The sequence below is a fragment of the Castor canadensis genome, chromosome 13 (genome assembly GCF_047511655.1).
Source record: "Castor canadensis chromosome 13, mCasCan1.hap1v2, whole genome shotgun sequence".
NCBI lineage: Eukaryota > Metazoa > Chordata > Mammalia > Rodentia > Castoridae > Castor > Castor canadensis.
In genome coordinates this window covers 84,223,470-84,250,106 of record NC_133398.1, presented here as the reverse complement: position 1 = coordinate 84,250,106, position 26,637 = coordinate 84,223,470, and the positions used below count along the sequence as shown (strand labels likewise).

The following is a 26,637-nucleotide window of genomic DNA, read 5'->3' as shown; positions in this document are numbered from 1 at the left end:
GTTTATTTTTTTTTAATTTTGAAATGGGGTCTTGCCTGAACAGAGCTCAAGTGATCCCACCTCAGCCTCCCAAGTAGCTGGGACTATGGCTGGCTGACAGACTGAAAGTTTAGTCTTTGCAGTGAGGGAGAAACTTCTTTTTGTGTGTCTTTGCAGTAAGTATTTGGGGTGAGAGAGGGAGCAGCTCAGTCAAGTTGTGCCAGTACCTGCTCTGAGGAGCTTACAAGCTCAGCTGCCTGCTCATAGGTGTGCCCAGGAGCTCCTATGAGCTTCTCCTGCTAAGAAATCCTGTTGAGCCGGTGAAAAAGCCCTGGGGTCCTGATCTGTGTAGGGGAAGCACTGGTTGTTGACAAACTCTTCAGCCTGCCAGTTGGCCTAGTTGCAGATCCTTTTCCACATGTAACCAGTCTGGCTCTTACAGTTCCTGGCCCATGAGCTCTCTGGAGCCAGTGTCTTTGCACAGCTCCAGAGAAGACCAGACCACTGAAATGAATCCACTTTCTGTGCTTTTTAGCTGACCATAGGCCAAAATTGTACTAGTAACTCAACAGGGGAACTGCTGACTTCTGAATCTTGTAAGAAAAATCTGTGTTTCATGATTGATCCCTGGACACTGTGGTATTATGAATGTGGTAAGTGAAGCATGAGGTGGCGTTAGATTTTGACCACATGGATTTCTCTGAGGGTATGGAGATTTTTTTGAACTGGTTGTTAAATTTATATTTATTCTTATTTACTACATTTTGTTTGGTATTACTGGGTCTTGAACTCAGGACCTCAAGCTTGCTAGGCAGGCACTCTTATCACTTGAGCCACTCCACCAGCTTGACTAATTTATTAAATATGACTTAGTTTCCTAGAGAGCCCCACACAGTTCAATGTTGGTGCATTCGTATAATCTTGGGCAGCCCTTGTTTTGGTCATTTTTTGTTACAAGGTCAAATACCAAAAAAAAAAAACAAAACTAAAAATAATTTTTTTGGACTGGCAGAGTGGCTCAAATGCTAGAGCCCCTGCCTTGCAAGCATGAGGGCCCTGAGTGCAAACTCCAGTACAGCCAAAAAAAGGGTGAGAGGTTAATGGAGCGGCTCAAGTAGTAGAGCATCTGCCAAGCAAGTGCTCTTGAAAGCGTGAAGCTCTGAATTAAAATCCCATATCGCCAAGAAAAAAATTTTTATTTTTTCTGATTAGCTTCTGGAATTATTCTTGCCAGTTTCCTTCAAAGTGCTGTGCTTGAGGTTGCTCAAAGTTTGCATGGAGCGAGTATCAACTGTTGCTTCTGGAATTAAAGCCACGTAGAGGGAAAGGGCCTTTTGAGTAGATTTTGCTGTGTGAGAATATCAGTATTGACACCATTTATAATTTGGAGCATAGTTTGAAGACCACATTCTACTGTTTGTCGCGTACTGGTTAATATGGCTGTAAAGAGGAGATGAATGTGGCTACTTTTCCAAGTCTATTACTCAGGAGAACTGTAAATTTGATTGGCTGTTAGAATTCTAGCAGAATCATTCGATTTGAGAGCAATAGAAAGATAAGATATCCAATTACCCAAATGATTTGCAGGTTAGCCAACGTTGTCATGGAGACACGAGTTGGAACAAATTAAATTTTAAGCAATAAAATAATCTTAAAGCCCGTCTGGGAACAAGAAAATTTGGCAGTGGCACTTACCTGAATTGAATCTTAGCTTGATACGATGTTGTTTGACATTGATATACTGTGGGGGCCTAAACTTATTCTTGGCACAACATCTTTAAGAAGTAGCTCAGCCAGGCCAGTGAGGGAAATATTGGTATAAAGTCAAAGGATATTAACGTTTATTCCATGACTTAAATGATAATTGGGCTCTGGGTTACCAAGAATGTTTTGTATTTAAGGATTGAAATGCCTTAATGATGAAGCAGCTTTAATTAGACATTAAATAAAAAGATTTGTTTAGCAGCAACTTGCAGTTTTCGAAACTGCTGTTCCTTTGTATTTGTTATAAGATGTAATAGAAATCCTGAGGATGTCTGTCTTTTAGTGGGGGTGGAGGTATAAGTACGCATATATTTGCATGTGCAAGGGAGGAGATTCTGGCACATGCGCTTCACTGCAGATGATTCTCTGTATTAGTGGAAATTTCTGCTTTGCAGGACTGCTTGCAGACTGGAAAACTGTGTTCCAAACTAGCTGATGACCTAAAACCTGAATAAGCTGTGCCTGAGGTTCAGAAGGTTATTTCCCCTTATTAATATATTGTTTAACTGGTTCCTGGCTTGTGCCTTGGATTTGAGAACAGCCAAGTAGCCCAGAAGGAGGGAGGAGGGAGGGCTTTTTACCCACACGTCTATTAGACAGATGGAGATGAAAATTGGTCTGAGGTCAAGCCATTTGCAGCGTTCTCACAGCCTTCGATTTTCCTCTCATCCTCACCACACATCATCTCAAATGATTCAGTAATGACCAAAAGTGCAACATTGACCTTTATTCCCTAGTGGATTACTGTGTTTCACAGTCCAAATGGCAGGAAGTCTATTCTGTTCTTCCAGAAGGAGTGTAGCAATATTGAACCAGGCCAGCCCTGTGGGAACCACACAAGCGCAGACCAGTGTAACAGAATACGTGGGTTAAATTTGGTTTCTGGTGCTCTGCGAAATGAGAATTGACATGTCCTGGAACCCACATAATTAATGGAAGAATATCTAGGATGTTTTTTAAAAACACATGCGAGCATATAGATTGATTTGCCCACTTGTAAAATAACTTGTGTGGTAACTTCTGGTGGCCCCAGGTTTATGAATTGCTCTTACTTCCATTAGCTCAGATGCTTCCCCTTTTTATTTAATGCTTCTCCAGTACATCTTAAGACTGCACTGTAGCACCACATACATTTAAAATTGTAAATTGATATGACTGGGCATATGGGGTCTTGGGCATTTTCTTTGGCTTACTTTTGATTATGTATATTTTTGGTCAGTTCATGTTAACTAAGAATAGTCTCATGTTTTTCTCCTGAAAGTAGGTTGTGTTGTTTTTGCTTGAATTTCCCTGCAGATTATATAATATTGCAATGGTAGAGATTTTTTTTTAAATAAAGAAGTAATTTAATTTGTATTTAACATGTTACTTCTCTCTGTTTCCACCTGCATAGCTGAGTCAATATCCAGTGAATCTGTACCTGTGAGCCGGTTATCTAGGGTCCTTTTGTGAACTACCTTCTAGAAACTTAAGCTTTCCCAGGGGTTAAGCTTTGAAAGTTTCAGCTAGCATCCTAGAGTTCATATTAATCATGTTCTCTAAAATGCTTTTGAGAAAACAAATATTTTTCCTGTTTACTTTTAACTATTCACAGATTCCTTTTGTGCCTCAGTGGCTCCCAACTTTTGACCTCCCACCCCTTGAAGTTGCTGTATATAGCATTGCACTATTCCTTTTTTTTTTGCACTATTCCTAAGGCAGACTCTGGTACCAGTTATGAATACCTCATTCCCACCCCACCCCACCCCCACACCACCCTATCCCTCTTCTGGCTACTCTGGAGCTTTTCGAGTTTCTTGGGCTATGATGATTGAAAAGAGAATATCACAGCTCCAATTGGGAAGCCAGAGTCTTCCCAAAGGACACATTCTGGCCGGCAGGTCAGCCTGAGGTGGTGGGAGTGGGAATGTAGCTTAGGTAGGGACTGGGGCTTTTCAGCTAAAATTGTAGCATTGAGTTTGGGTCTCTGGGGATGGCTTTGTCCAGGACCTTCCCAACACATGTACATATCAAACCAGCCATTCTGCTGCCATGGGACATGGTCTTGTTGACTTGCATCTTGTATAGTAACTGCTTTCCCTAAGAAGTTGCTTGGGAATAGAGGCAGCTGCCATTCATTTATGGATCATTCAGCTGTAGCTTATAAAATTGGGGCCCTGCTAACTCATGGTTTGCCTTTACCATTGGAATTGGCTGAAGACACCAGTGTGTTAGGGAAACATTCACAGCAAGCTGTCTCTGATGATCAAATAAGATGGAGGAGGGTGGGGAATGAAAAACACTAAGGCTAATGATTAATTAATTAACCATTGGGTGCAGTGGACATTTGCCTTGTCAGGATAGAAGGTGCAATCACAGAGTGCTGGAGGTGTTAACTAAAAACAATTTACTCAGGCCTCAATAGTAGCTATAGTTAGAAAGGAATGTTTTAGATATAGTGCAGTGCTACAGATTTTGTGTAAAAATTGTAAGCCCAGTTTTCAGTCATAACTTGATTTTTGCATACTCCTGTCCCTGTCTTTGTCTTTGCGGGCATAGTTCAGTTTCACAATTGCAGTTTTAAACTTCCTTGGAGGATGGTGATGTGGATGGCTTTTCCTCCCACTAATAATGCTATTGTGTGATATTATCTAATTTCTCCTGAGCTCCCTAATGACTGGGATCTTTGAGAGTTGAAGGTGTGGGCTTGCTTTGGGGTGTGTTCAGGGAGAGGCTGGCTGTTTCTAGCTGAAAACAATAGGCAGTGACTTCATGTGGTGTTCCATGATTCACCCGGCAGAGTTTGTCTTGAAAGCCTTCTGTGGCGCCAAAGAATTCATTTTCCTTTAAGACCACCAAAAGCTGTGTTTTTTTTTTTTTTTTCCTCCATCCTGGGACAAGTCAATACAATTGTGAACAGGCCCTTTCTGAACTCCATAACAAGGGGTTCTGAATAATGGAAATGTGCTAGTTAAGAACTGAAACAGCTGCGATGCTTTTGTCAAAGATGCATCTTTACCAAAATGACAAATTAAAGCCCAAATGCTCTGCTTGGCAACAGTTGGGTCAAAACATTTAAGTCATTAATTAGAAGGAACTGAAGGGGGGAAAATTTACACAAATACACAGCATTGCAGCCTAAACTTCATCTTGGAAAATGCAACTGAATTCTTTGGGGGAAAAAATGAGGGCAGCCGTCAAGTGGGGCCTGGCAAGCTCGTCATTCGCAAATAAATCAAAAGACCATCATTGTAGGAAGCTGAACCAATGAATAGAGTTGCTTTGTCATTCTTTAACGGGCTCCACACTTAAGCCTGCTATTAAAAATGAGTGCATTCAAGAGGCCCTGCATTAAGAACATAAACAATTAAGGGCACTTGAGTTGCTCTGCTGAGAGCTGCCTTGGAAGATAGGAGAGCCTTCTTGGAGATGCAGGCCCCTGCAGTCTGCTCCAGGAGCCAGAGAATGGGAGCAATTAGTGTTGCTATCTCTGCCCAGGCAGCCTCCAGCATGGGGGTGGTTTTTTTTTTTTTTTTAATTCCTTTCTTTTAACCCCTCCTTGTTTTCAGAAAAGCTTCGTGTGTGAAAGATGAGCAGTGAAGGATAGAGCCTGGGCCCAGTTGGAAAAGGCTCAGATTTAGAATGCTGTAGGAGCTGCCAAACTAGGGAGAGATAGAACATAAAAGTTATTATCTGCCAGTAATTGGTGACTTATGTTCTGATTAGTTGAGCCACTAAAAGGTTTCTGTCATCTGGTACTCTTTGTTTTAATCATAGGTTTTAGAAGGGGAGAGATAACATTGCCATGGGTGGAATAATTTAAATGAACAGTTTTTGAGGTTTTCCACACAAGGCAAATGTGTGTTCCTGCAACCTGGGTTTGTTCTTGCCTTGGCCTTGTTTTATAACACTGTGTAGAGAAAGCGCCCATGTGTTGTAGGAAGGCTTTGGAGAGAGCAGACCTGACCTCTCCTCTAGCTTGTTCTGACCTCAGGCAAGTTATTTTAACCTTTTAGTCCATTCACACGGGAGAATGGTATTTCGAAGATTAGAGAGATGTCAGAGGGCCTGGTAGGTGTTAAGCAGCAGGTGCCCACGTGCTCTTGTGTGATGGCAGTGGTTCTCAAAGTGTGATCCTCACTCCAGCAGCTGCAGGATCACCTGGAATTTGTTAGAAAGAAATGCAGGTTTTCAGGCCCAGGTCTTAATCAGAAGCCTAGGCCCATGGGTTAGCCACCTGGGCTTTAACAAGCCCTTCATGGGATCTCAATGAAGCCATTGATAACCTCATTTATCATCACAACCTCAACTTGAAGATACCACTCTATGGGCTGGGGTGTTGTCCATTGGTATGAGTTTTTTTTGGTGGTACTGGAGTTTGAACTCATGGCCTCAGGCTTGCTAGGCAGTTGAGTTTGTTTTTAGCATGCTCAGGGACCTGGGTTCAGTCTGGGCACTGAAAAAAAAATAAACACCAACACACGCAAAAACAACATAGAAACCAGCCCACATTCTTTTAATTTAGATTTTCCCAAAATGTGATTAATGATTTTATTGATACAATTGTATTTTAAGCAGAAATTTACTCTGGTGAATTAGAATTTAAGACAAACTTACCTTTTCATAAACACATTGATGAAGAAAAGTGCTCTGATGTGAAGCCACTGAATGGCAGATATTTTGAAAGCTGCCTTTTTATTTTTTTCAGTACTGAGGCTTGAACTCAAGGCCTGCACCTTGAGCTACTCCACCAGTCCTTTTTTGTGAAGGTTTTTTTTTCGAGTCAGGGTCTCGAGAACTATTTGCCTGGGCTGGCTTTGAACCACAATCCTTCCTCCTGAGCTCTTCCTCCTGACTAGGTAGGATTACAGGGGTGAGCTACCAGCAGCCTGGCTGAAGGCTGCCTGTTTGACAAAGAAACCTTTCCTTTCTTAAGAAGGAGAAGAAAACGTTGGACAATGATTTGCAGTGTTTTGCACATACCACTTTTGGTACACAGTTTTTTATAAATCCATCCTGAATTTATTTTAGGGGTATCAGATGTCATCTTTAGGAACTAGAGATTGTTTTTGGATTTTACTCAACTGATGGGCAAGAGTGTCTGATGTTAGAGTCTATGCATGATTCCCTGTCTGTGAAGAGGAATTCTTGGAAAGAGTTTTGGTTGTAGCTTGTTTTATTTAAGATTTGCAATTCATAACCAAAGTCCTCCCCCTTTCCCTTTTTTTTTTCTTTTCACTAACCCTAGCAATTTGAGAGGCTGAGACTGGGAGGATTGTGTTTGAGGCCAGCCTGGTCAGATAGTTTTTGAGACTCCATCTCCAAAATAACCAGAGCAAAATGGACTAGAGGTGTGGCTCAATTGGTAGAGCCCTGAGTTCAAACCCCAGTCCCACTCCCCCTTAAAAAGCCTATTCTGTCATGCAGAGTCTTCCTGCTTGGGCATCAAGGATTCATGACTCCTTATTGACAGACAGTAAGTCTCTTCTTGTTGTACTATAGTTGTCTGAGGGATGACCTGGCTTTGGCATTGTCCTGCTGTGTTCCTGTTGGGGCTGTGTGACCACCCAAGTCTACTGCTCTGCTAACAGGATGAGTTTATCCTCTCTGTTTCTGGTCTTGAGTACATCCCACTTTCCTACTTCTTCCTGGAGAAAGTTCTGCCCACTTCCTCTAGGCAGAACATGTGGCTTCAAATCTTGCTTTATGATCTTGATCATTGGTTTCTCCCACATGTGATTTGAGGATTATAAGAGGGTCAGGTACCCATGGTTTTACGGTTTGCCAGCATTGTCACATCTGGTTTGTGGGCCTGTTATTACCTCCTTTTCTAATTTAATAATAAATTTAAACAATTAACTAAGGATAGGGGTCACTGGAGGGAGGGGCACTCATTAATAACCCTACCACCTCAGCATAATCACTGTTTTTATTTTGGATATCAGCTTATACTGTGTACCCCCCCCACCCCCCGCCACTAACACTGGGTCTTTGTGTCCAGCTCCCACACCATCTAGTAAATGTGTTGGCTGTTTTGACATCCTTATCATAAGTATGACTTTAATGGTTACTTACCATGCCTGTGGCTTGGCAAAACGTATTCAGTGGTTTCCCTAGTATTAGATAGCTGATTTATCAAGAGGGCAAATGTTACGTTTTTCAAAAAATTCAGGCAGTTGTGATGTGTTGAACTGCTGTTCAGTCTTTACCTGGCCTTTTTTCTTTTTCATTGAAACTTGTGCTGCAGTGAACAGCTTCATGCATGGACTGCTTTTCATTTGCGCTGTTTCCTCAGGATACATTCTTAGCTGTGGGAAGCTTTACCAAAAAGCTTGAATAATTTCATGCTCTTGAAACTGTACCAATTTACCGTCATCAGCAATGTATGATTGTTCAGTTTCCCCAAGGACTCACGATCACTGAATTTTATTAATGCTGTTTTTTAAAGTCATTTTAACTAGTTCCAAAAGACCCACCTAAATTATAACTAAATTTACATTTGAACAAAATATTTTTTTCTGAGTCTGACGTTGTCATTTTACATACTCAAAAAACTTCTGTCTGGAAGGGATTCAGAGGTTCTTCATTTCCTTGTCTGTCCATTGTTTTCAAGTTCTTGACCAATTTCCTATTGCTAGACTTTTCTTAGACTTTTCAACACTCCTGTATGTTTTTCTCTTGGTTTCCTGATTTGTTGAAGGAAACCAAAGCTGCCGGCCCTCAGTATGTATAAGCATCACTTTTTATGACTCATCAATTTACAGTTTAATCCTGGTGGAGTTTCCCTTCCTGAAGCTGAGTTCAGGCAGGATGTCACTGGGTTACTTTGAGACTCATGGACAATTCTTACACTGTCCTTGCCCTATTTTGAGCTTCAGATAACATTATCCATTACTTTGTGTATAGTGGGGAAGTGTGTGGGCACTGAGGAAGGGGCTCTTTCTCTTTTAGTTTGTAATATGACAAGATAGGGGGAATAAAAACACATGGTGAGCTGAATTTTCGAGAATTAGACTCCTAAAATTCCTAAGTTCAGATGCCAAGAAGAACATACTTTCAATTTAAATATTAAATACCCAGGTTCTGATTCGTTGCCAACCTTTGAGGTATTTGGCCATCTTTTACCTCAGTTAAAATATGTATGTATGTGACAATTCGTGTTTTTCCTGTGGTGCATACTGAGCATACACTCTACCACTCAGATACACCGGCAGTCCCTATTGGGGGGTGGGGTGGGACAAGGTCTTGCTATGGAGCCCTGGTTGACCTTGAACTTGTGATCCTTTTGCCTCAGCCGCTTGAGTATTGGGATTACAAGGGTGTGCCGCCATGCCTGGCTAATGTCTGTGAGTATTATACCTAAAAAGAGCCTTACTCTAGCATGGTGGAGTAATGGTTTATCTGAGGGTATTCTCGTCATTGAGTTTAGGGGTGCAGGGAGATTCAGCTTTATAGTAAAGTAAAGCTTAACTTTGAAAGTATGTTGAATATGTGGACCTGTGATCAGTTTTAATTTTTCATCAGAAAACTCCAATGAAAACATATGTCAGAGTATTTAGTGGGAGTCTTGTCCTCATGCTCCTAACCTCTTGTATTGAGAAGACTTGTTTCAGGAAGCTGTTAGGAAACTACGCAATTCATGACTTCAGCACATAGGTTTAGTTTATTAAATGACAGTAAGTGCTGTGAAGGATCTTGAAGAGCCCGGAGAAGAGTGTGCTTATTGGTATTATGGGCAAGGACAGCTTCTGAGTGGATTTGAGGGAGTCCCTGAAGGATTGGGAGGCTCCTTCAGTTTATATACACTTTGGAATAGTATACCTTTAGTTTATATATTGGCTCACTTGATTTTGATGAAACTCTGAAGTAGGTTGGTGTGACTTAACATGGAAACCTAGTAATGGTTTGCTGACAGAAACCTTAATTTTGTGATTATGGGGCCAATTCTGTTACATACAAATCAGCGAGGGAGTTAACATGGGCAAGAACTTAAAAGATTGTTCCAGACAGGTAATTTGAACTCCTGCCTCTGGATGGAGACTGTGAAGTAAGATTTGAATCAGTTCTTTCTGAGTGGGAGCGTTCCTTGCAGATTTGGTTTTGGGGTAACTTTTGGATTCTGATTTATTGTTGTTGCCTTATGCAATGTCAGAAATAGTTTCAGGGAAAGTTTGTTTATAAACATTGTGACCTAGCAGGTACCAAATATGCTTTCAGCTTTGAGCAGGAAAATGATTTCTAGGTTGAAAATGTAATTAGTCCACAGTTTTTCTAGTTTTCTAGCCTTCAGGAGAGACAAAACACACTGAAAAGATTGCCAAACTTTGTCAGTGGAAACAAGGTCCAGTACCCTTGCCCTGCTTGCAAGCTCTGTGACCTGGAGTGGAAGGATGGTGGCAAACATTGCTGCTTGTTATTTTGTGTTAAATTAAGAAGCTTATCAAAGTGCCCTTGTGTTGAACAAAAGATAATACTAACAACACTTGTTGGTTTTCATGCTGCTGCCGTGCACACTGTTGAAGGCATGGGGGAGGGTTTGTTTGTGAAATCCTCTTGCGGAGGTAGAGATGCTGTTTTTAGAACTCACAAAGCACTGTCAGGTACATGCTATATCCTCGTAATGCCAGCGCGGGGAGGTAGCTTAGCATTTCAGTGCCCTCTCGAGTAGAAGAGGCAAGACTTGCAGTTAGTTCTTCTGGCTTTTTTCAGGTTCTCCACTGGTCAGAATAGTTTAAGGCTTAGAGAACTGGCAGAGGGAGGAGGCAACTTAGAGATCTCTCCCACCCGTCTACTGATCTTATTCCCTCCTTTTGCTTCTCTAGACCATTTATTTAGTTTTGATCTAATGTTCCTCTTGTCTTAAGTCATATTTAGTCTAAACCAATTTATGTTCTTTATTTAATCTGTACTTTTGTTTGATTTTCAATAATTTTAGTATTAAAGTCTACAATACAAATTCATTCCATTCAGAATGGGTCTTTTGTTGTTGTTGTTGTTTTGAGACAGAGTCTTGCTATTTAGTCCAGGCTGGCTTGGAATTTGGGATCCACCTGCCTCAGCCTCTAGAGTGATGGGATTATAGGCATGTGCCACTAAGCTTGGCTCAGAATGGGTCTTAACTGTCCTTTAACTATGTTCAAGTCAACCTTTGAGCCATTCTATGTAGTAACACATAGTTACTATTAAAGATAATGGTATCTTCCTAAACCAAAATAAATTCCAGCTAGATCAATTAAGTGTAAAAAGTAGTGGTACCAGAAGCAAATTAAGAATGGTTTATGTAATCTTGGTGTGTTCTAATCCTTACCCAAAAGCCAGTAGCTTGGGTAATAAAATTCTTCAGTTTGGCATATAACGAATGAATGTTGCCAGGCGCTGGTGGCTCATTCCTGTAATCCTAGCTACTCAGGAGGCAGAGACCAAGAGCATTTTGACTCAGAGCCAGCCCAGGCAAGTAGTTCTTGAGACCCTATCTTGAAAAAACCCATCACAAAAAATGTTGGTAGAGTGGCTCATGGTGTAGGCACTGAGTTAAAAAAACCCAAAAAAACCCAGTACTAGAAAACAAAACAAACAACAGCAACCAAAAAACCAAACCCCAACTGAATGTCCTATAAAGCACAACATCCATATTAATGCTTGAAAGACAGGTGGCAACATGGACGAGCTGTGGTAAGGGTTAATAATTGTCTTATGTAAAGAACTACTTACAAAAAGACAGTGATTAAACACCAGAAAATGGAGAAAGGAAACATACAGTGGACCAATAAATATATGAAAAGATGTTTAACTTTAGGAAGAATCCAAATAAAATGCAAATAAAAATGAAGCCATTTTTTAATCTCTTAGATGGATAAATATTTTTAAAAGGACAACAAAACCCAATATTGACATTGGGTGGGAGAGCAAGCACCCTTGACAGTAAGTAATGAGAATTCGTACAGCTTTTCTGCTGGGCAGTTTGACACATGCATTACAATTCAAACTCTGCGTATACTTTGACACAGAAGTTTCACTTCCAAAGGATTCCTTTTAGAGATCTGTGTGGAGGGTTATTTGACACAGTTTGTAATTGTGGAAAATTAGATAAAACATAACTTCTGAAAAAAAAATAACTTCTGGTGTCAGGAGTACTTAAATGTCAGCATGTTTATATGTTTATATTGTGGAATATATGGTGTTATACTAATTCACATCTGTATTTATTGGCTGGGAGGGTATCCGTGACACATTTTTGAGTGGAAAACAAATTATAGGAAGGTGGTATTATAATGGGATCCTTTGGTACTAAATTGCTCTCTCTCATTCAGTACTTCTGCATGTAAAATGAGACCTGGGATGATGGATTTAGGGTTATTTTAACTTTCTTTTATGTTTCTCTGCCCATACACATCCATGTCCATGTGATATGTGTTCAAAGTTGGTACATTTAATTTTTCATGGTGCTGGGGATCACACCCTGGACCTTGTATATGCTAGGTAAGTAAGTGCTCTACCACTGAACTCCATCCTCAACCAGAGCAAACTCCTATTCTTGATAGATATAAATTGTAACTTTTACAGGAAGGGAAGCCTGCCCCTGCTTTCTTGAAGCACTGTGACCTTAAGTTACCTTGAGTGGGTTGTTGTGATCAAATGAACTGGGTGTGGTAGACCCAGTTCTGTTTTTGCACCTGGTACAGATGTACTCCTTTTGCATACTTCTGTTTGCCGTGCTGGCTAAAGCAGGGTCATGGATTTGCTTTCTAATAAACCACTCATTACTTCATCTAGTACATTTCTAGTCTGTAACCCTGTCTCATTGGTGGTCAGGGAGAATTGGACTGGGTTGGCATACATCCAGTCTCATAAAACCAAAGACCTTGCTGCTCAGTTGACTGGACTCATCCTAGAGGACAAAAGGTGGCTCTTTTATATACTTGATAATAATGTTTACTGGGGTTTCTACTTTATCTTACTCTTTTCTTTTTCTCAATGACATGCCTGCTTGCTTTGTAATTTTCTTCTCTTGATCCTTTTCATTGCCTAATTCAGTAATAGAGGTGGCATTTATTAGCATGAACAGAAAACAGTGAGATACGGAAGGTCAGTGCTGAGTCTCTTTACACCTGGCACTTTCCCCATTCCGCGCCCCCCCCCCCCCCAACTGATTCTTCAGCATTAGAGGAGAGCAGAGCTGCTTTGAATCGCTGTAGGGCATTGGGGTTGGTGCAGGTGGATTCTGCCCTAGGCTGGAAGCAAAGGATCCTCTACTCCCTCCCCTGGCACTTGTTTTTGTAGCCCAGGGCCTCTAGATGTGGAGCTGAGCAGGGATTTTTCTTTTCTTTAGAACAGCCAGTGGTGCTGTGGCTTAGGACATCTGCTGTTAATGCTCAGTTGAACTGGGCCCTATCAGTGAGGTCTTTGATTTGGTGACACTTCCCAAATACCCATGGTATGATGATTTGACCATCATGTCAGACCTGAGCTCTGGTTTTTAGTAATTTTTTAAAATTTATTTTAATTTTTTTCTTTTATTTAATTTTTTTTGTTGGAACTGGGTTTGAACTCAGAGTTTTTGCACTTGGAAAGCAGGCACTCTGCTCCTCAAGCCACACCTCCAGTGTATTTTGCTCTGGTTATTTTGGAGATGGGATCTCCAGAGCTATCTGTCTAGGCTGCTCTGGAACATGCTACCTACCCTCCTTGTCTCAGTCTCCATGGATTACAGGCATGAGCCACTGGTGCCTGGCTGGTTTATTTGAATTTTTGAGACATTGAAGAAGAATAATAACATTAAAATCCTCTGTTGTGCAAAACTTCCCACAAGTGGGAAAGGAGGTGAGTGCACCCCTCTTTCTGTCCTTTCATCTCTGAAAGTAAGGCTGCCTTGCCAGTATAGCTTCTGACATCAGTTTGAATGAATGTTCTGTAACTACATAAATGTGCCAGAGTATGCCATCATTGAAGTGTATTACTGGGCTTGCAGTCTCCAGATTTAAATTGTTAGATAGCCTTAAACCACATAGATTTTCCCACTCAATTAAACTACTCATTACATTATCTTTTATTAAATGACCAATATAGTATGCAATTGTGCCTTACTTTGCAAGGGGACTAATAACTACTGTTTGTTTCAAGGTAAATATTGTAATATAACCTGGAGAAACAGTTTTCTGTTTTTGAGTGAATAGAGGAGAACTTGAATGTTGAGTATGAAGTTTCACCTTTGTAAACTGTTTTTGCTAGGTGTTTTAAATATCTGTATGGCTTTGTCGTTGTAGACTGAAATCGCCAAGAGATTGAATACGATTTGTGCACAAGTCATCCCATTTCTGTCTCAGGAAGTAAGTAAAACTGCTCAGCTGTTAAAGTGCAATTATGTTGCTTCTCTGTTTGCAAATTAGCTAGTTTTAAGATGTTAATTTTATCACTAGGAACAAGTGTGAAGAACATCTGTTACAGCTGAAGTGTGTAAACCCCCTGCTTTTCAGTCTAACACATCTGAGGGCACTGCAGCAGAAGTATCGACAATAGCTCAACCCCAAATTAATTTTTTTCCTATGGAAAACTGCAAAATGACTACCAAACAGAAAGCTTTTGTTTTCTTTGAGTAATGTAAGCTTGATAGGTTACTGAGGATTCTGGTATCCTTTTGTCTGTTAAGTAGACTAGAGCTTTTTCTATACTGACTTTAGAAGTGACTCCATCTTGGTGGACTACCATGGAAGCATTTGTATGTAAAGTCCCTTGACTTAGTGCTGTCCATGGAGGGTCCCAGTGGATGATAATAGTCATAAGGCTAAAAATAAGTATCACCCTAAGTGTGTTAACTTACTGAGCTGTAGACATAGATAAGCCATTTTATTTAAGTACATAGTCATTGAGGTTTATCTAACATTTTGAGGGAAAGTGCTTTATATAAGTAATCTGTGAAATTGACTCAACGCTGTATTTTAGTTTTGCTTTGAAAGATTTACCTTCCTTCTGGATATAGGCTAATAAATGATAGTGTGTTTTCAGTGTATACAGGATGAATGTATTTTGGGTCAGGGTGAGAAGTTTAGTGGACTGGGTGTTGGTTCTAGTTGTCATTTACTGTTCCATGCTCATTTGCTGCCAACCTTTTTTTTTTTTTTCATTTTTCTTTTATTATTCATATGTGCATACAAGGCTTGGTTCATTTCTCCCCCCTGCCCCCACCCCCTCCCGCTCCCCCCCCCCCAATACCCAGCAGAAACTATTTTGCCCTTATCTCTAATTTTGTTGTAGAGAGAGTATAAGCAATAATAGGAAGGAACAAGGGGTTTTGCCGGTTGAGATAAGGATAGCTATACAGGGCATTGACTTACATTGATTTCCTGTGCGTGGGTGTTACCTTCTAGGTTAATTCTTTTTGATCTAACCTTTTCTCTAGTTCCTGGTCCCCTTTTCCTATTGGCCTCAGTTGCTTTAAGGTATCTGCTTTAGTTTCTCTGCATTAAGGGCAACAATTGCTAGCTAGTTTTTTAGGTGTCTTACCTATCCTCACCCCTCCCTTGTGTGCTCTCGCTTTTATCATGTGCTCATAGTCCAATCCCCTTGTTGTGTTTGCCCTTGATCTAATGTCCACATATGAGGGAGAACATACGATTTTTGGTCTTTTGAGCCAGGCTAACCTCACTCAGAATGATGTTCTCAATTCCATCCATTTACCAGCGAATGATAACATTTCATTCTTCTTCATGGCTGCATAAAATTCCATTGTGTATAGATACCACATTTTCTTAATCCATGCTGCCAACCTTTTGAATCTAGTTGTGTTAGACTTTAGCATACATGGTCTCTACTTAGGGGCTCAGGCCTCCCAAAGGGAACTTGTGGTTGCATTTTTATTGTGAGTGGAGTTGGGAAATATGCAGCGTGAGTTTTCATCCTTTGAATTGAGGAGGGATTGATCACTTTTTCCCTGGTAGAGGGTGAAGAATCAAAAGACTAAAAGAATAGGCGTTGCCAAAAACTACTGATGGGTCAAGATTTGTTAGAGATGTCATTACAGACTTTATATTTGAATTTTAAGTATTGAAAAAAATTTTTTTTGTGGGACTGAAGTTTGAACTCAGGGCTTCTTGCTTGCAAAGCAGATGCTCTACCGCTTGAGTGACACCTCCTGTCCATATTGCTTTCGTTATTTTGGGGATGGGGGCTTGGGAACTATTTGCATGGGCTGGCCTTGAATCGAGATCCTCCTATTCTCAGCCTCCTAAGTAGCTAGGACAATATATATATAAATGAGTGAAAATCTTTTGGGGGGAGTATTTTAAATCACTGTGAATTTTATCTGCCCAGAGTTATCATTGCCAACCCCTTCTTTGAGCCAGGGTGATGTTCCAAGTCAAGTTCTTATTACATAAGGCTACAAGTCACCATTCTGTATGTACTTTCTGGCTTCCTACCATTCAGAGCTAGAAATTACCATCAGAAGTGAAGAGGTGACTGATGTCCTATAGGAATAAGTCACCATCCTCAATTTTGCTTTTCCTGTGTTCTGTGAAATGACATGTGTTTGAGAAACGCCTACCCATTTAAAGGCGTGTACTTTGACCTGCAGTGCATCTAGCATTGTCTTTGTCTTTTTTGTTATTAGAATATACAGGGAAGTTCTTGGCTGTTGCTAACACATTCTCTTCTTGTTTTCAAAGCATCAACAACAGGTGGCCCAGGCTGTTGAACGTGCCAAACAGGTGACCATGGCAGAGTTGAATGCCATCATCGGGGTACGTGGCCTACCAGGTCTACCTCCTACAGTGTGTATAACCGGCTTTCACTTCTTAATTGCTTGATGGCTTAGTATATACATAAATACAGTTTTGTGTAGCTTAATATTAACCTGTTTGATAAGTGGAAGGGGGCTTGGGTGTGTGTTGAGAGGTATAGGGAGAGAGGGCTTAGCATAAAGAATATGATGGGAAAGCATTTTAGGAGGGGGAAAAATAAATCACCTTTAAATGGAAAAATAAACTAGTTTATCCTGTGACACTTAAAACCACCCTTATCCATTAGTTAAATAAAAGGTTTTGGTTAGAATAAATACTTTTCTTGCTTTCTGTCTTAAAACTTTCCACCACGTGAGGTCAAGACAGGTCCCTGAGTTATTAATTTCACAGAGTTCGCTTTGCTTTTGCTTTTTGCTTTCCTAGGGTATTCATTCAAACCTGTGTAACTATTTGCTCCTTCTCTTTCTTGTGCCCTTTCATGAATTTCTAAGTGACACCAATGAAAAGAAAGCTCCCTTGCCATGGGAGAAGTGTTAATTGTCTGCAGTGGTGCTCCCTAACCTTTCAGCAGGTTCCTGCTCTCTTCTGGAGTTCAGTTAGCACTTCTTGCTGGCCACTGGTTGTCAGTCACAAGTCATTTGCTCCTCATTAAGGATTCCATTGAATTGTCCTGTGCCTGAGTTTGTAGGACCCAGGATAGTTCTCATGTGCTCTGCCCCTTCCAGACTAAGCCAAAGAAGTAGCTGAAACAAGGGAGGGTCCTTTCTGATTTTATTCATATGTGAGTGCCTTGAGCGGATTCAGAATCACTCATTTATCAATTTATGTTAATTGCTTGTGAGAAGATGCCCTGCTGGTCTTTATAGTTCCCTCAGACACTTTGTAATGATAATTAGACATGCTGCTGTACGGATTAAGAGTGCCATAGTCCAGTGACGCCACAAACAATGGAACCAGTTAATCCATCAGGGCTTAAAATTACGTCCCAACTGGAGATGAAAAAAAAAAAAAAAGAGCTGAGGAGGATTAAAGAATGAGCCTCAGCTTGAAAACTCTCTTTTCATCAGTTTCTCAATTGCAGATCTGCAGTTGGGTTGCCTGTGGTAAGCTATTGGCAGTCAATTAGGTGAAATAAACTGGGAGGGTGACCTTCATTTCCTTTTAATAGCTTTTTCCTCTCTGAAATGGGGAGCTTCAGTGGATTTTCAGCTTAAATTTTATTCAAGCTGCTTTATTACACTTGACAGCTTAGCTCTGCATAAACAATTCTCCCTCCTCTTCCCCCAGATCTAGGCTCTGCCTTTCTTTCCCTTCAGTATCACATTTTTGACTGTTACTTAGTAGGCTCCCTAATCACATTCAACAAGAAACACAATTACATCTGCATTTGTCTGCTGCCTTCTGCACCCTTTTCTTGTGTAATGAATTGCTTTATTTCAGAGATCAAATCAAATATTCACTGGTACTTTTACATATACCATGTTTGATTAGCAGAGACTAATAGCGAATTGTACTTGTAGCTTGAGCACAGAATTTTTAACCCAAATGAATGAGGATGGAAAAGCCTGTTTTGATTAAAAGAAAACATATGCAAAGCAGTTCTCAAGTACCCAGTTCAACTTCGTGGAACATGTTTGTTTTCTGATAGGCTCTAAATTTTTACATGTAGTTTTTCTTTTGTTTTGTATGATGTTGGGGGATTGAACCCAGGGCCTCACACATGCTAGGATTGCTAGCTACATGTAAATTTTTAATGGTAAAAAATCTTGCATTTAAATTTCAAAAGGCATTGCCCAGCCCCTGTGACTCCTTTGGACCTATACTTCAGAAAGGAAGAAATTATGTTAGCCAGATGTTTATAGGTAATATCCATTTTGAGCAGAATCAGAAAATGAAAATAGGTCATTTTAGAAGGCAGATGAATCACTAATTTTATGAATGGCTTTAGTCCAGGAAGAATGTTGGGATTATAAAGGCAGATTAGCTCTGATAGCATAGCAACAATAACCTAGATTGGTGAATTGGGCCCAACACAAGGTTTACGTTTCTTGCATGTCTTTAGTATCCTGGCATTGAAATTTTGGAATCAGTCTATTAATGTATGTCAGAAGGCTCTTATAAAATTTGTAGTGGTCAATAATTATCCTGCACCATAAGTTTCATGCTCTGGCATATGCTTGATTTTTGCTTGAAAGGAACTGTGTGCATCCTGGAAAAATGAAGTAGCATAAAATTGGGTTGACAATTCAGTGGACCTTTGCACCCCTTCATTGAACATGCAGTGTGTCAACCTGTCTCCCCAGAGGGGAGGAGACACAGGGAGACTGTCTGTTCCTACAAGCAGCAGCTGTGGCAGAGTAAATGCAGCCTGGTTTGATAGCAGCTGTCAGTATTGTTCAGGGACAACTTAGGGTAAAGAACAATGGAGAGGCCATGCTTTTAGTCTGCATCGACTTTCAGGATAAGAAAAGAAATAGTAATTTAACGGTTTAGACATCATTTACAACTGTGAAAGATCATGAAAGAGTATCCTTTAAAATGCAAATGAGCCGAAACACTAATTCCCTTTAAGGTGCAATCAAGGAGCTTACTGCTTGGTTGACAGGGCTAAAGATATTTCTCTTAGCAAACCTGGAAAAGTTCAGTCTCCTCAAGGACACCAACTCCTAGGTGAGTTCAGCTTGTGTGCTCCACCTCTGGGTGCCCTTTAAGGCGGAAGAAAGAGGGTGTGTTTTGTTCTCTTCTTGTCCCCTTGCTGATTGAATGAATGGTACTCATTTCTTACCAGCATAGAAATGTTAGTTCTGTTTCTCACAGAAATACTGAATTTTAAATGTAAATCTTTTCTGCTTGCTGTCAACTTACATAAAATATTGATATTTGAGGAAGATAATCTTTTAGATAGTTGATGTTTGAAGAAACTATTGAAATATTTTTTTAGACTTACTTTTAAACAGTTTGGATAGCAACTTTGATAACTGGCAACTTTTTGAACTTGGCCTCTCAGAAACTTTTGCTGCTTAAATGGGTTCTGTTTTTGTAACAATAAAAAGGATTTTAATAACGCAGAGAGAAAACAAGTTGCATTGTGGGAAAAGGGAGCTCATTCATTTGAGACTTAGATTTTAGACCAGGATGGTCTACACTTACAGGAACATTGCTCAAACTTAATGTATTTCGAAGTTTTTATTAAGAATGATCAAAATAAAATTGATAGGACATATATCTATACATACACATGGATCTTTTTTTTTATCTGTTTAGTGTACAGATCTTAAAGGTACAGCTTTCACTTTTGACACCTGCATACTCTCAGTAGTTTGTGCAAGGTGCAGGTGCTTTCTGTTACCCCAGCAGGTTTCTGTGCTTCTTGGTTACTTTTCCCCAATCCCTGAAAGAAGATGGTTGCTCTTTGAGTGAAAAGAAAAAAAAAAAATAATAGTTGGCAGGGCATGATTTTCTTTTTTAAAGAAAATAATTGCATAGTCAACCCAGGTGCACTTTGGCTTGTGCCTGTAATCCTAACTACTTGGGAGGTAGAGATCCTCATTCAGGGCCAACCCATGGGAAAAGTTATTGAGACCTCATCTCAACCAATAATGCTGGGCATGGTGGTACAGGTCCATCATCCCAGCTACACTAGAGGTATAAATAGGAGGATTGTGATCTAGGCTGGTCTAGGCAAAAATGTGAGACTATCCCAAAAATAACTAGCAAAAGTGGCAGGGGGTTGGGGGCGGGGGGAGTATGGTTCAAGTGACACAGTGTGAGGCTTTGAATTCAAACCCCAGTCATCGTCTCTTCCCCCGATTTTTTATTTTTTGGCATAGTTGTATATTTTATTTCTAATCACTAGTTGCCCACTTCATGGTGTTTGTGGTTTAACATATCACAAAGACCGAACAACTTAGTATGAAAAAAAATATGCATATTTACTTGAATTGTGTTGCCTTGAACAAAAAGCACTGGCCAAGATCTGATAGGTAAGACTGTCACTTTTACTTAGACTTGTGACCCTGTACAGTCAGTGAGTGTCCCCACCTGCAGATGGATAATGCATCTTCACAGTTTTTATGAGCATAAGACCTTGGCTGTCAGCCTTCACCCAGCATGTGATGCCAGCTCCCTGAACTGCAGTTTGTCTGCCTGGTTTCTCTAGAGTGCCTATAATTGACCTGTGAGTGCAGTTGGCCAAGCCCCTGTGGGTGTGGTTTTGCTCTGAGCAGCTGGTTATCACCTCCTGCTTTGCCTTTTCTAGTGGTTTCATGGATTGTGGGTGTTTGAGATTAAACCCAGCCAGATGCTCTGCTCCTGCCATTAAATTGTTGTGCATGAGTGCCTTTTAGTATGGACACAGCATTAAAAGACACTGCCATTTAGCTTTTGATGAACAAACTTACAAGTTCAAAACTGAGAGGAAAAAAGTGAAGGCTTTGAACAGATAAGAGTTGAGGATAAAAATGTGAAGACAAGACATTGTTGGCTTCCTTACTACTAAAGGAGGAGGAACAATGCCTTTGCTGACACTGAGGGTTATGGAGACTCATGATGGATTTGGAAGAAGAAAGATTACAGGAGATGACTAGAGGACCAATGGAAATTGTCCTTCCTATCCACAGAATGCTAGATCTATAGTAGTTGCCTTAGTGCTGACTGATAGGTATAAGGAAAGTTCAACAGTTGCCTGCAACGATGCCTTTGAACTTTGGGACTCAAGAAATTTGAGGTTAATTTATACACCTTGTTTTCCTTCTTAATTTACTTAAATGTAATGAGACCTATTTTCCATGAATATCACTTTTTAAAGGCCTGTGGTGGCTCCAGTTACTGGTTAGATTTGTATATTTTTGCTTCATAGACAAGTTTATAACTCAGAATTTTAAAGTAACTTGGTATGAAATAAAAGATGTTTAGGATACTGTGTAATACCTGACTGTGTGTTTGTCTAGGGGATGGTTGTGAATATAAGCCCCTGGTGTGTCTGCAGAAAGGGACTTTGTGTCCTGAAGAGATTGAGTTGTAGAACTAAAGGGCTGTCCACTGTTGCATGAGATGATTGTTCAAGGATTAGCACACCCTTGGATTATTTTTCTCCTTTGGCTGTAGCTGTCAGCTATCTGTGGGATTGTAGTGTGTGAAGTTTAAGAGGATGAGGTTAGCCTCTTATTCTTATGAGTATGCAGCTAATCCCTGGAAAGCCCATCAGTAACCCAGCTGTAAGTTTCTTTATAAAACATATTCACTCTAGGAGAATAATGCATATCCTATTACCAAGAGGAAAAAACTAAATAACTACAACAAACATGGATCTTCTAGCTCCACCAACTTATATTTAGTAGCCTACCTTACACTTAAACTCCAATAGCCTAGCACTTTTATTAAATTTCCAAAGAAGAAACAGTATTGCAAGGAATCTGTCTTTTTGCATGCTTTCCTTCTTTGTATTGGTTGTTTTTGTTTACTGAGATTATAACAAGGTGTGTCTGTAAAAGGCAAGGCTTGGCTTCAGTGTCTGGATTTTTCTGTGTAAGTTATTGTGCTTTTTGTTATTAGAAAAGTTGCTGGCACCTTTACTTTTTAGTTTCCCCACACACTTTCATAATGATTTTAGTGGACTCCTTAATATGAGGCATTTTATATTTTGGAGATAAAAGCTTCAGAGAAGAAAGTAGAGTATGCTGTTTTAATATAAATTATGCCTGTGTATGTTTATTTTTTATCGCGATAATTTGCATACCATCAAAATGACTTTTAGGGCATGCAATTCTATAGTTTTTTGTATATTTACAGAGTTCTGCAACTATCACCATCTAATTCTAGAACGTTTTTATCCCTCCCAAAAGAAATCCCCATATCATTAGCATTCATTCCCCATGTCCCTTTCTTTAACCCTGGATGGCCACCAATCAGCTTTCTATTGCTGTGGGTTTACCTCTTCTGAACATTTCATCTAAATAAAATCAGATAACATGGAGCCCTTTGTTTCTAGCTTCTTTTATGCTTACCATATTTTTAAAAGGTTTTCCATGTTCTGACACGCCCCAGCATGTCAGTCCTTTTTATTGGTGAGTAATATTCCACTGCATCAGTATACTGCGTTTGTCTATTTGTAAGTTGATGGTCCTTCAGATTGTTTTCATTTGTTGACTATTTTGAATAATCCTGCTACGAACATTGGTGTATAAGGTTTTATATAGACATGTTTTGTTTTTTTGTTGGGACTATACCTGGGAGTGGAATCCATGAGTCATAGGTAACTTTGTATCTTTTTTTTTTTTTTTTTAAATGGTACTGGTATTGGATTCAGGGCCTAGGCAGGCACCCCACCACTTATTTCCCCTCCAGTCCATATCTAACTTTTTGAACAAGTGGAAGACTATTTTCCTAAGTGACTGCACCATTTTACGTCTCCACAGCAGTACATGAAAATTCCGATTTCTCTGCAACTTCTCTAGCACTCCTTATTGCCATCCTATGTCTTCTGGTTTTCTTTTTTTTTTTTTCCCTTTGGTGGTAATGGGGTTTGAACTCAGGGCCTCCTGCTTGCTAGGCAGACACTCTGCCACTTGACCCACTCCGCCAGCCCTAAATTTGCTTTCCCTTGATGGTGTGCATTTTTTCATCCAGTGCCCATATGGATTTTCAAGTGGATCTACCTAAACCTGGCTTTTCAAAATGCATTCTAATGCAGGCCTTACAAGTCTTAGAGCTCTGATGTTTTTCACAGCCACCAGGGTCACACAGGGAAAGTGGGGTGAACAGGCCTGGGTGGATTAGCTGAAATGCACAAAGAGTAAAGTTGATTTCAAGTCCTTAGAGCTGTAGGCTCAGTCCTGGTGTCTGCCCACACGTGTGGCATCAGTTTCACTTTCTTTTACTTTTTCAGTTTTATTGGAATATAATTGACAAGTAGAAACTGTACTTAAGGTATACAGCTTGATGTTTTGATTATGTATCCTTGTGAAATGATCAAGCTAGTTACATGTCCATCTCTTCATATAGTTCCTATGCATATGGTGAGAACACTTGCAGTCTGTCTTCCCTCTTAGCAAATTTCAAGTGCACAATATGGTATTATTGCTTATAGTCACCATACTGTACATTAGATTTCCAGAAATTAATCACCTTGAGTAAACTGAAACTTTGTACCCATCTCCCCCTTTTCCCTACCATTCTATTCTCCCCTTCTGTTTTAGAATCCAAATATAACTGAGATCATGGACTATTTGGCTTTCTGAGTCTGACTTATTTTACTTAGTGTGATGACCTCCAGGTTCATCCAAGTTGTAACAAATGGTGGCAGGGTTTTACTTATTTAGCCCAGGCTGTCGGGTAACTTTTTGATCCTCCTGCCTCAGTTTCCTGAGTGCTGGGACTGCAGGTGTGAACCACAACATTTGACTATATTTTCTGCTTTTTATAGGTTGAATAGTATTCTGCTTTTTATAGGTTGAATGTATGTCACATTTTCTTTATCCATTAATGATGTTACTCTCTCCCCCCACCCCCCACCCCCATTTCTTGGCTTTTGAGAATAATGCTGCAGTGAACATGGGAGTGCAGATATCTCTTGGAGGAATTTCATTTCATTTCCTTTGGATATAAAGCCAGAAGTGGAATTCGTGGGTCATATGGTAGTTCTATTCATTTTTAAGGAACTTCTATGCTGTTTATAATTAAGACTTCACCAAAGTTACATTCCCAGCAATGTTGTACAAGGGCTCACTTTTCTCTACATCCTGGCCAAAACTTGTTTCTTTTTGATAATAGCTATCCTAAGAGGTATAAGGCAGTATCGCATTGTGATTTTGATTTGTATTTCCCGGATGACTAGTGGTGTTGAGCATTTTTCATATACTTGTTGGCCATTTCTATGTCTTTTGAGAGGTCTAGGTCCTTTGCCCATTTATTTAATTGGATTATTGTGTTTTTCCTTTTTTTGCCCCTGTTGAGTTGTTTGAGTTCAGATGGGTGGTTAACAGATACTTTCTCCCATCTCTTAGGTAGCCTTTGTGTTTATGTTCTGGGTACCCAGCATTGGAGATGTGGCCTTTCAGTGCATTGTTACTTTATTTTTTATTATTGTTTTCAAGTGGCTGGGGAATTCTTGGCCCCAGTAAGCAGTTTCTCCCTGTTTATCACCCTTGGCCCTCTTCACAGAGAGGCCATTCACATAATGGGAGGTTTTCAGATAAGTCCTGCAGTAGTGGCCTTGATGCTGCTGCTGCTGCCAGACAGCCCTTTCCTCCTTGTTTGTGTAGTGTACCAATTTTCTTTTCTCTGCAGTCTTCCAAGATATAACTGAGTGCTTTAAAGAACAGAGAAATAGCAGGAACCTAGAAAGAGTGATTTGGAGAGAACTGTCAACAATGCTGCTTTTCACATTTTTGCCCCCTTTTAAAAGTGTGTACATGCTGACTGCTATAAATGCCACTTTCTGTCAGTCTCAGCATTGGAGATGCCAGCTACAGGTGTGGTTTGGTCTGGGTAAGTTAAGTTTGCCATTTTGGTGACATAGTTTCTCGTGGGGTTATAAAATGCATCAAACTTTGAGAATTAAAGTTGATTCATTGGCTTGTGGGTATGGACCTTAGTATTTGGTATGAAAGAGGTGGGTGTTGGCCTTTGCTGCCATACTGAATGTTCTTCCCAATTGTACAGACAGCTCTGGAGGTGAACCATGTGCTACAGGAAACCACTACACCATTGCATTACACCTTTGAATGTAAACAGCAAAGTCAGTTTTATTATAGTAACATAACTGACCTAAGCTGCACTGAGTAAAATGTGAATTAGAATTCTAAATGCATGGCTGTTGTTTGACATGGATGAATTTTCTTTATTCCTTGTGGGTTTTCATTATCATTAACTTGGGTTTGGTGTTTGTTTTTCTTGTCTCGCTCTGGCCGTTTCACTTAGAGCAAGTGCATTTGTGTCTTTACTCTGAAGCCTAAACCTTTCCTTTGAGGCACCAGAGCACTATGTGAAAGCTCCCAGTGTAGCACTTGCCTAGATTGTTGCGTAAAATATACGAGGTTTTTTGTTTTGTTTTGTTTTTAATTTTTAAATTGTTAATAGGATCAGCTTTAGAAAGCACATGTTTACTTTTTGAGTTGTAACAAGGGAGTTGGATGGTAATGAAGGGACAGTCAATGCTTGAATGTTGAGAAGTATTTTTATTTTTTAAACAGCACTTTGGCAAATCACTTGGCATAAAGAACATTAATTCTAATTGGGACAGAATGCTTAGTTTTTTTTTTTTTTTCTGGTGGTACTGAAGTTTGAACTCAGGACTTTACAGTTGCTAGGCAGATGCTTTTCCACTTGAGCCAAGCCCCCAGTTTAGATCTTAACTTGCATTTCTCATCCCCCCAGCAATATGAACATTTTGGACTTGGTGATTCTCCAGTGGAGAGCTTCTCTGTGCATTGCAGAATATTTAACTTCATTTTTGGGCTGTGGTGCTCCCCCCATTTGCAGCAACCACAGATGTCTCTAGACAGTGCCAAATGTCCCTGGCAAATTGTCTGTTTGAGAACCACTAGTCTGGATTTATAGCCTAAAGAATCAGCACTATTGTAAAAAATCACTACTCATCAAAAACATCTCTTCTGTTTCTTTATTTCATTGCTGGGTATTGAACCCAGGGCCCACTGAGCTAAACGACCCTAAAATGTCATTTCTAATAGCTTTACTCACTGTTTTGCTTTTGCCTTCTGTGCTGTGTAAATCTGCAAGCATTAACTTTTTTCCCCCCAAGTTATGTTGAACTCATGGCTAGATAAGAGGTTGAATTTCTCCAGCTTTGCTCTCCTCTTCTAAAACATCTTACAGTTTCCTAGTGACAGTGAGGTTTTAGTTTGTGTAGGACAGATGCATGTGCATTCCCCTAGGTGGTAAAGCCATTGGTTGGCTGTTTTTTGTTTGTTTGTTTGTTTGTTTTTTTTTTTTGGCTCTACAGGAATATCAGGATCTAAGTATTTGTGCTTTTGTGCTTTTTGTAAGGGTGATGGGTGCCAGGCTGTTGCGGGTAAGCCTTGTTGAGAGGAAGTGTTCTTTAAAGATACATTGGAACAGGTGTGGGCTGACCTTTTGGAGTTAACTGTTTTTAGATATGGGCCCTGTATTCATTTAAATAAATGTGTTTTATCTTAGAAATGACCCTCTTCACTTACAATGC

The 26,637-nt window shown here is 40.0% G+C and overlaps 1 protein-coding gene across 22 annotated transcripts in view; it reads left to right on the top strand.

The window, feature by feature from the left end:
* The window catches only part of LOC109696682 (TLE family member 1, transcriptional corepressor), an 89,665-nt gene that overhangs the window by 13,189 nt on the left and 49,839 nt on the right, over window positions 1-26,637 (top strand). For 14 of the 22 annotated variants that reach the window (XM_074052137.1, XM_074052135.1, XM_074052136.1 and 11 more), the window contains 2 exons: window positions 13,986-14,048; window positions 16,383-16,487. In XM_074052137.1, the coding sequence (XP_073908238.1) occupies window positions 13,986-14,048; window positions 16,383-16,487 (168 nt within the window). The remainder of the gene's footprint in view (window positions 1-13,985; window positions 14,049-16,382; window positions 16,488-26,637) is intronic. The other 8 variants (XM_074052126.1, XM_074052128.1, XM_074052141.1 and 5 more) reach the window with 1 other exon arrangement.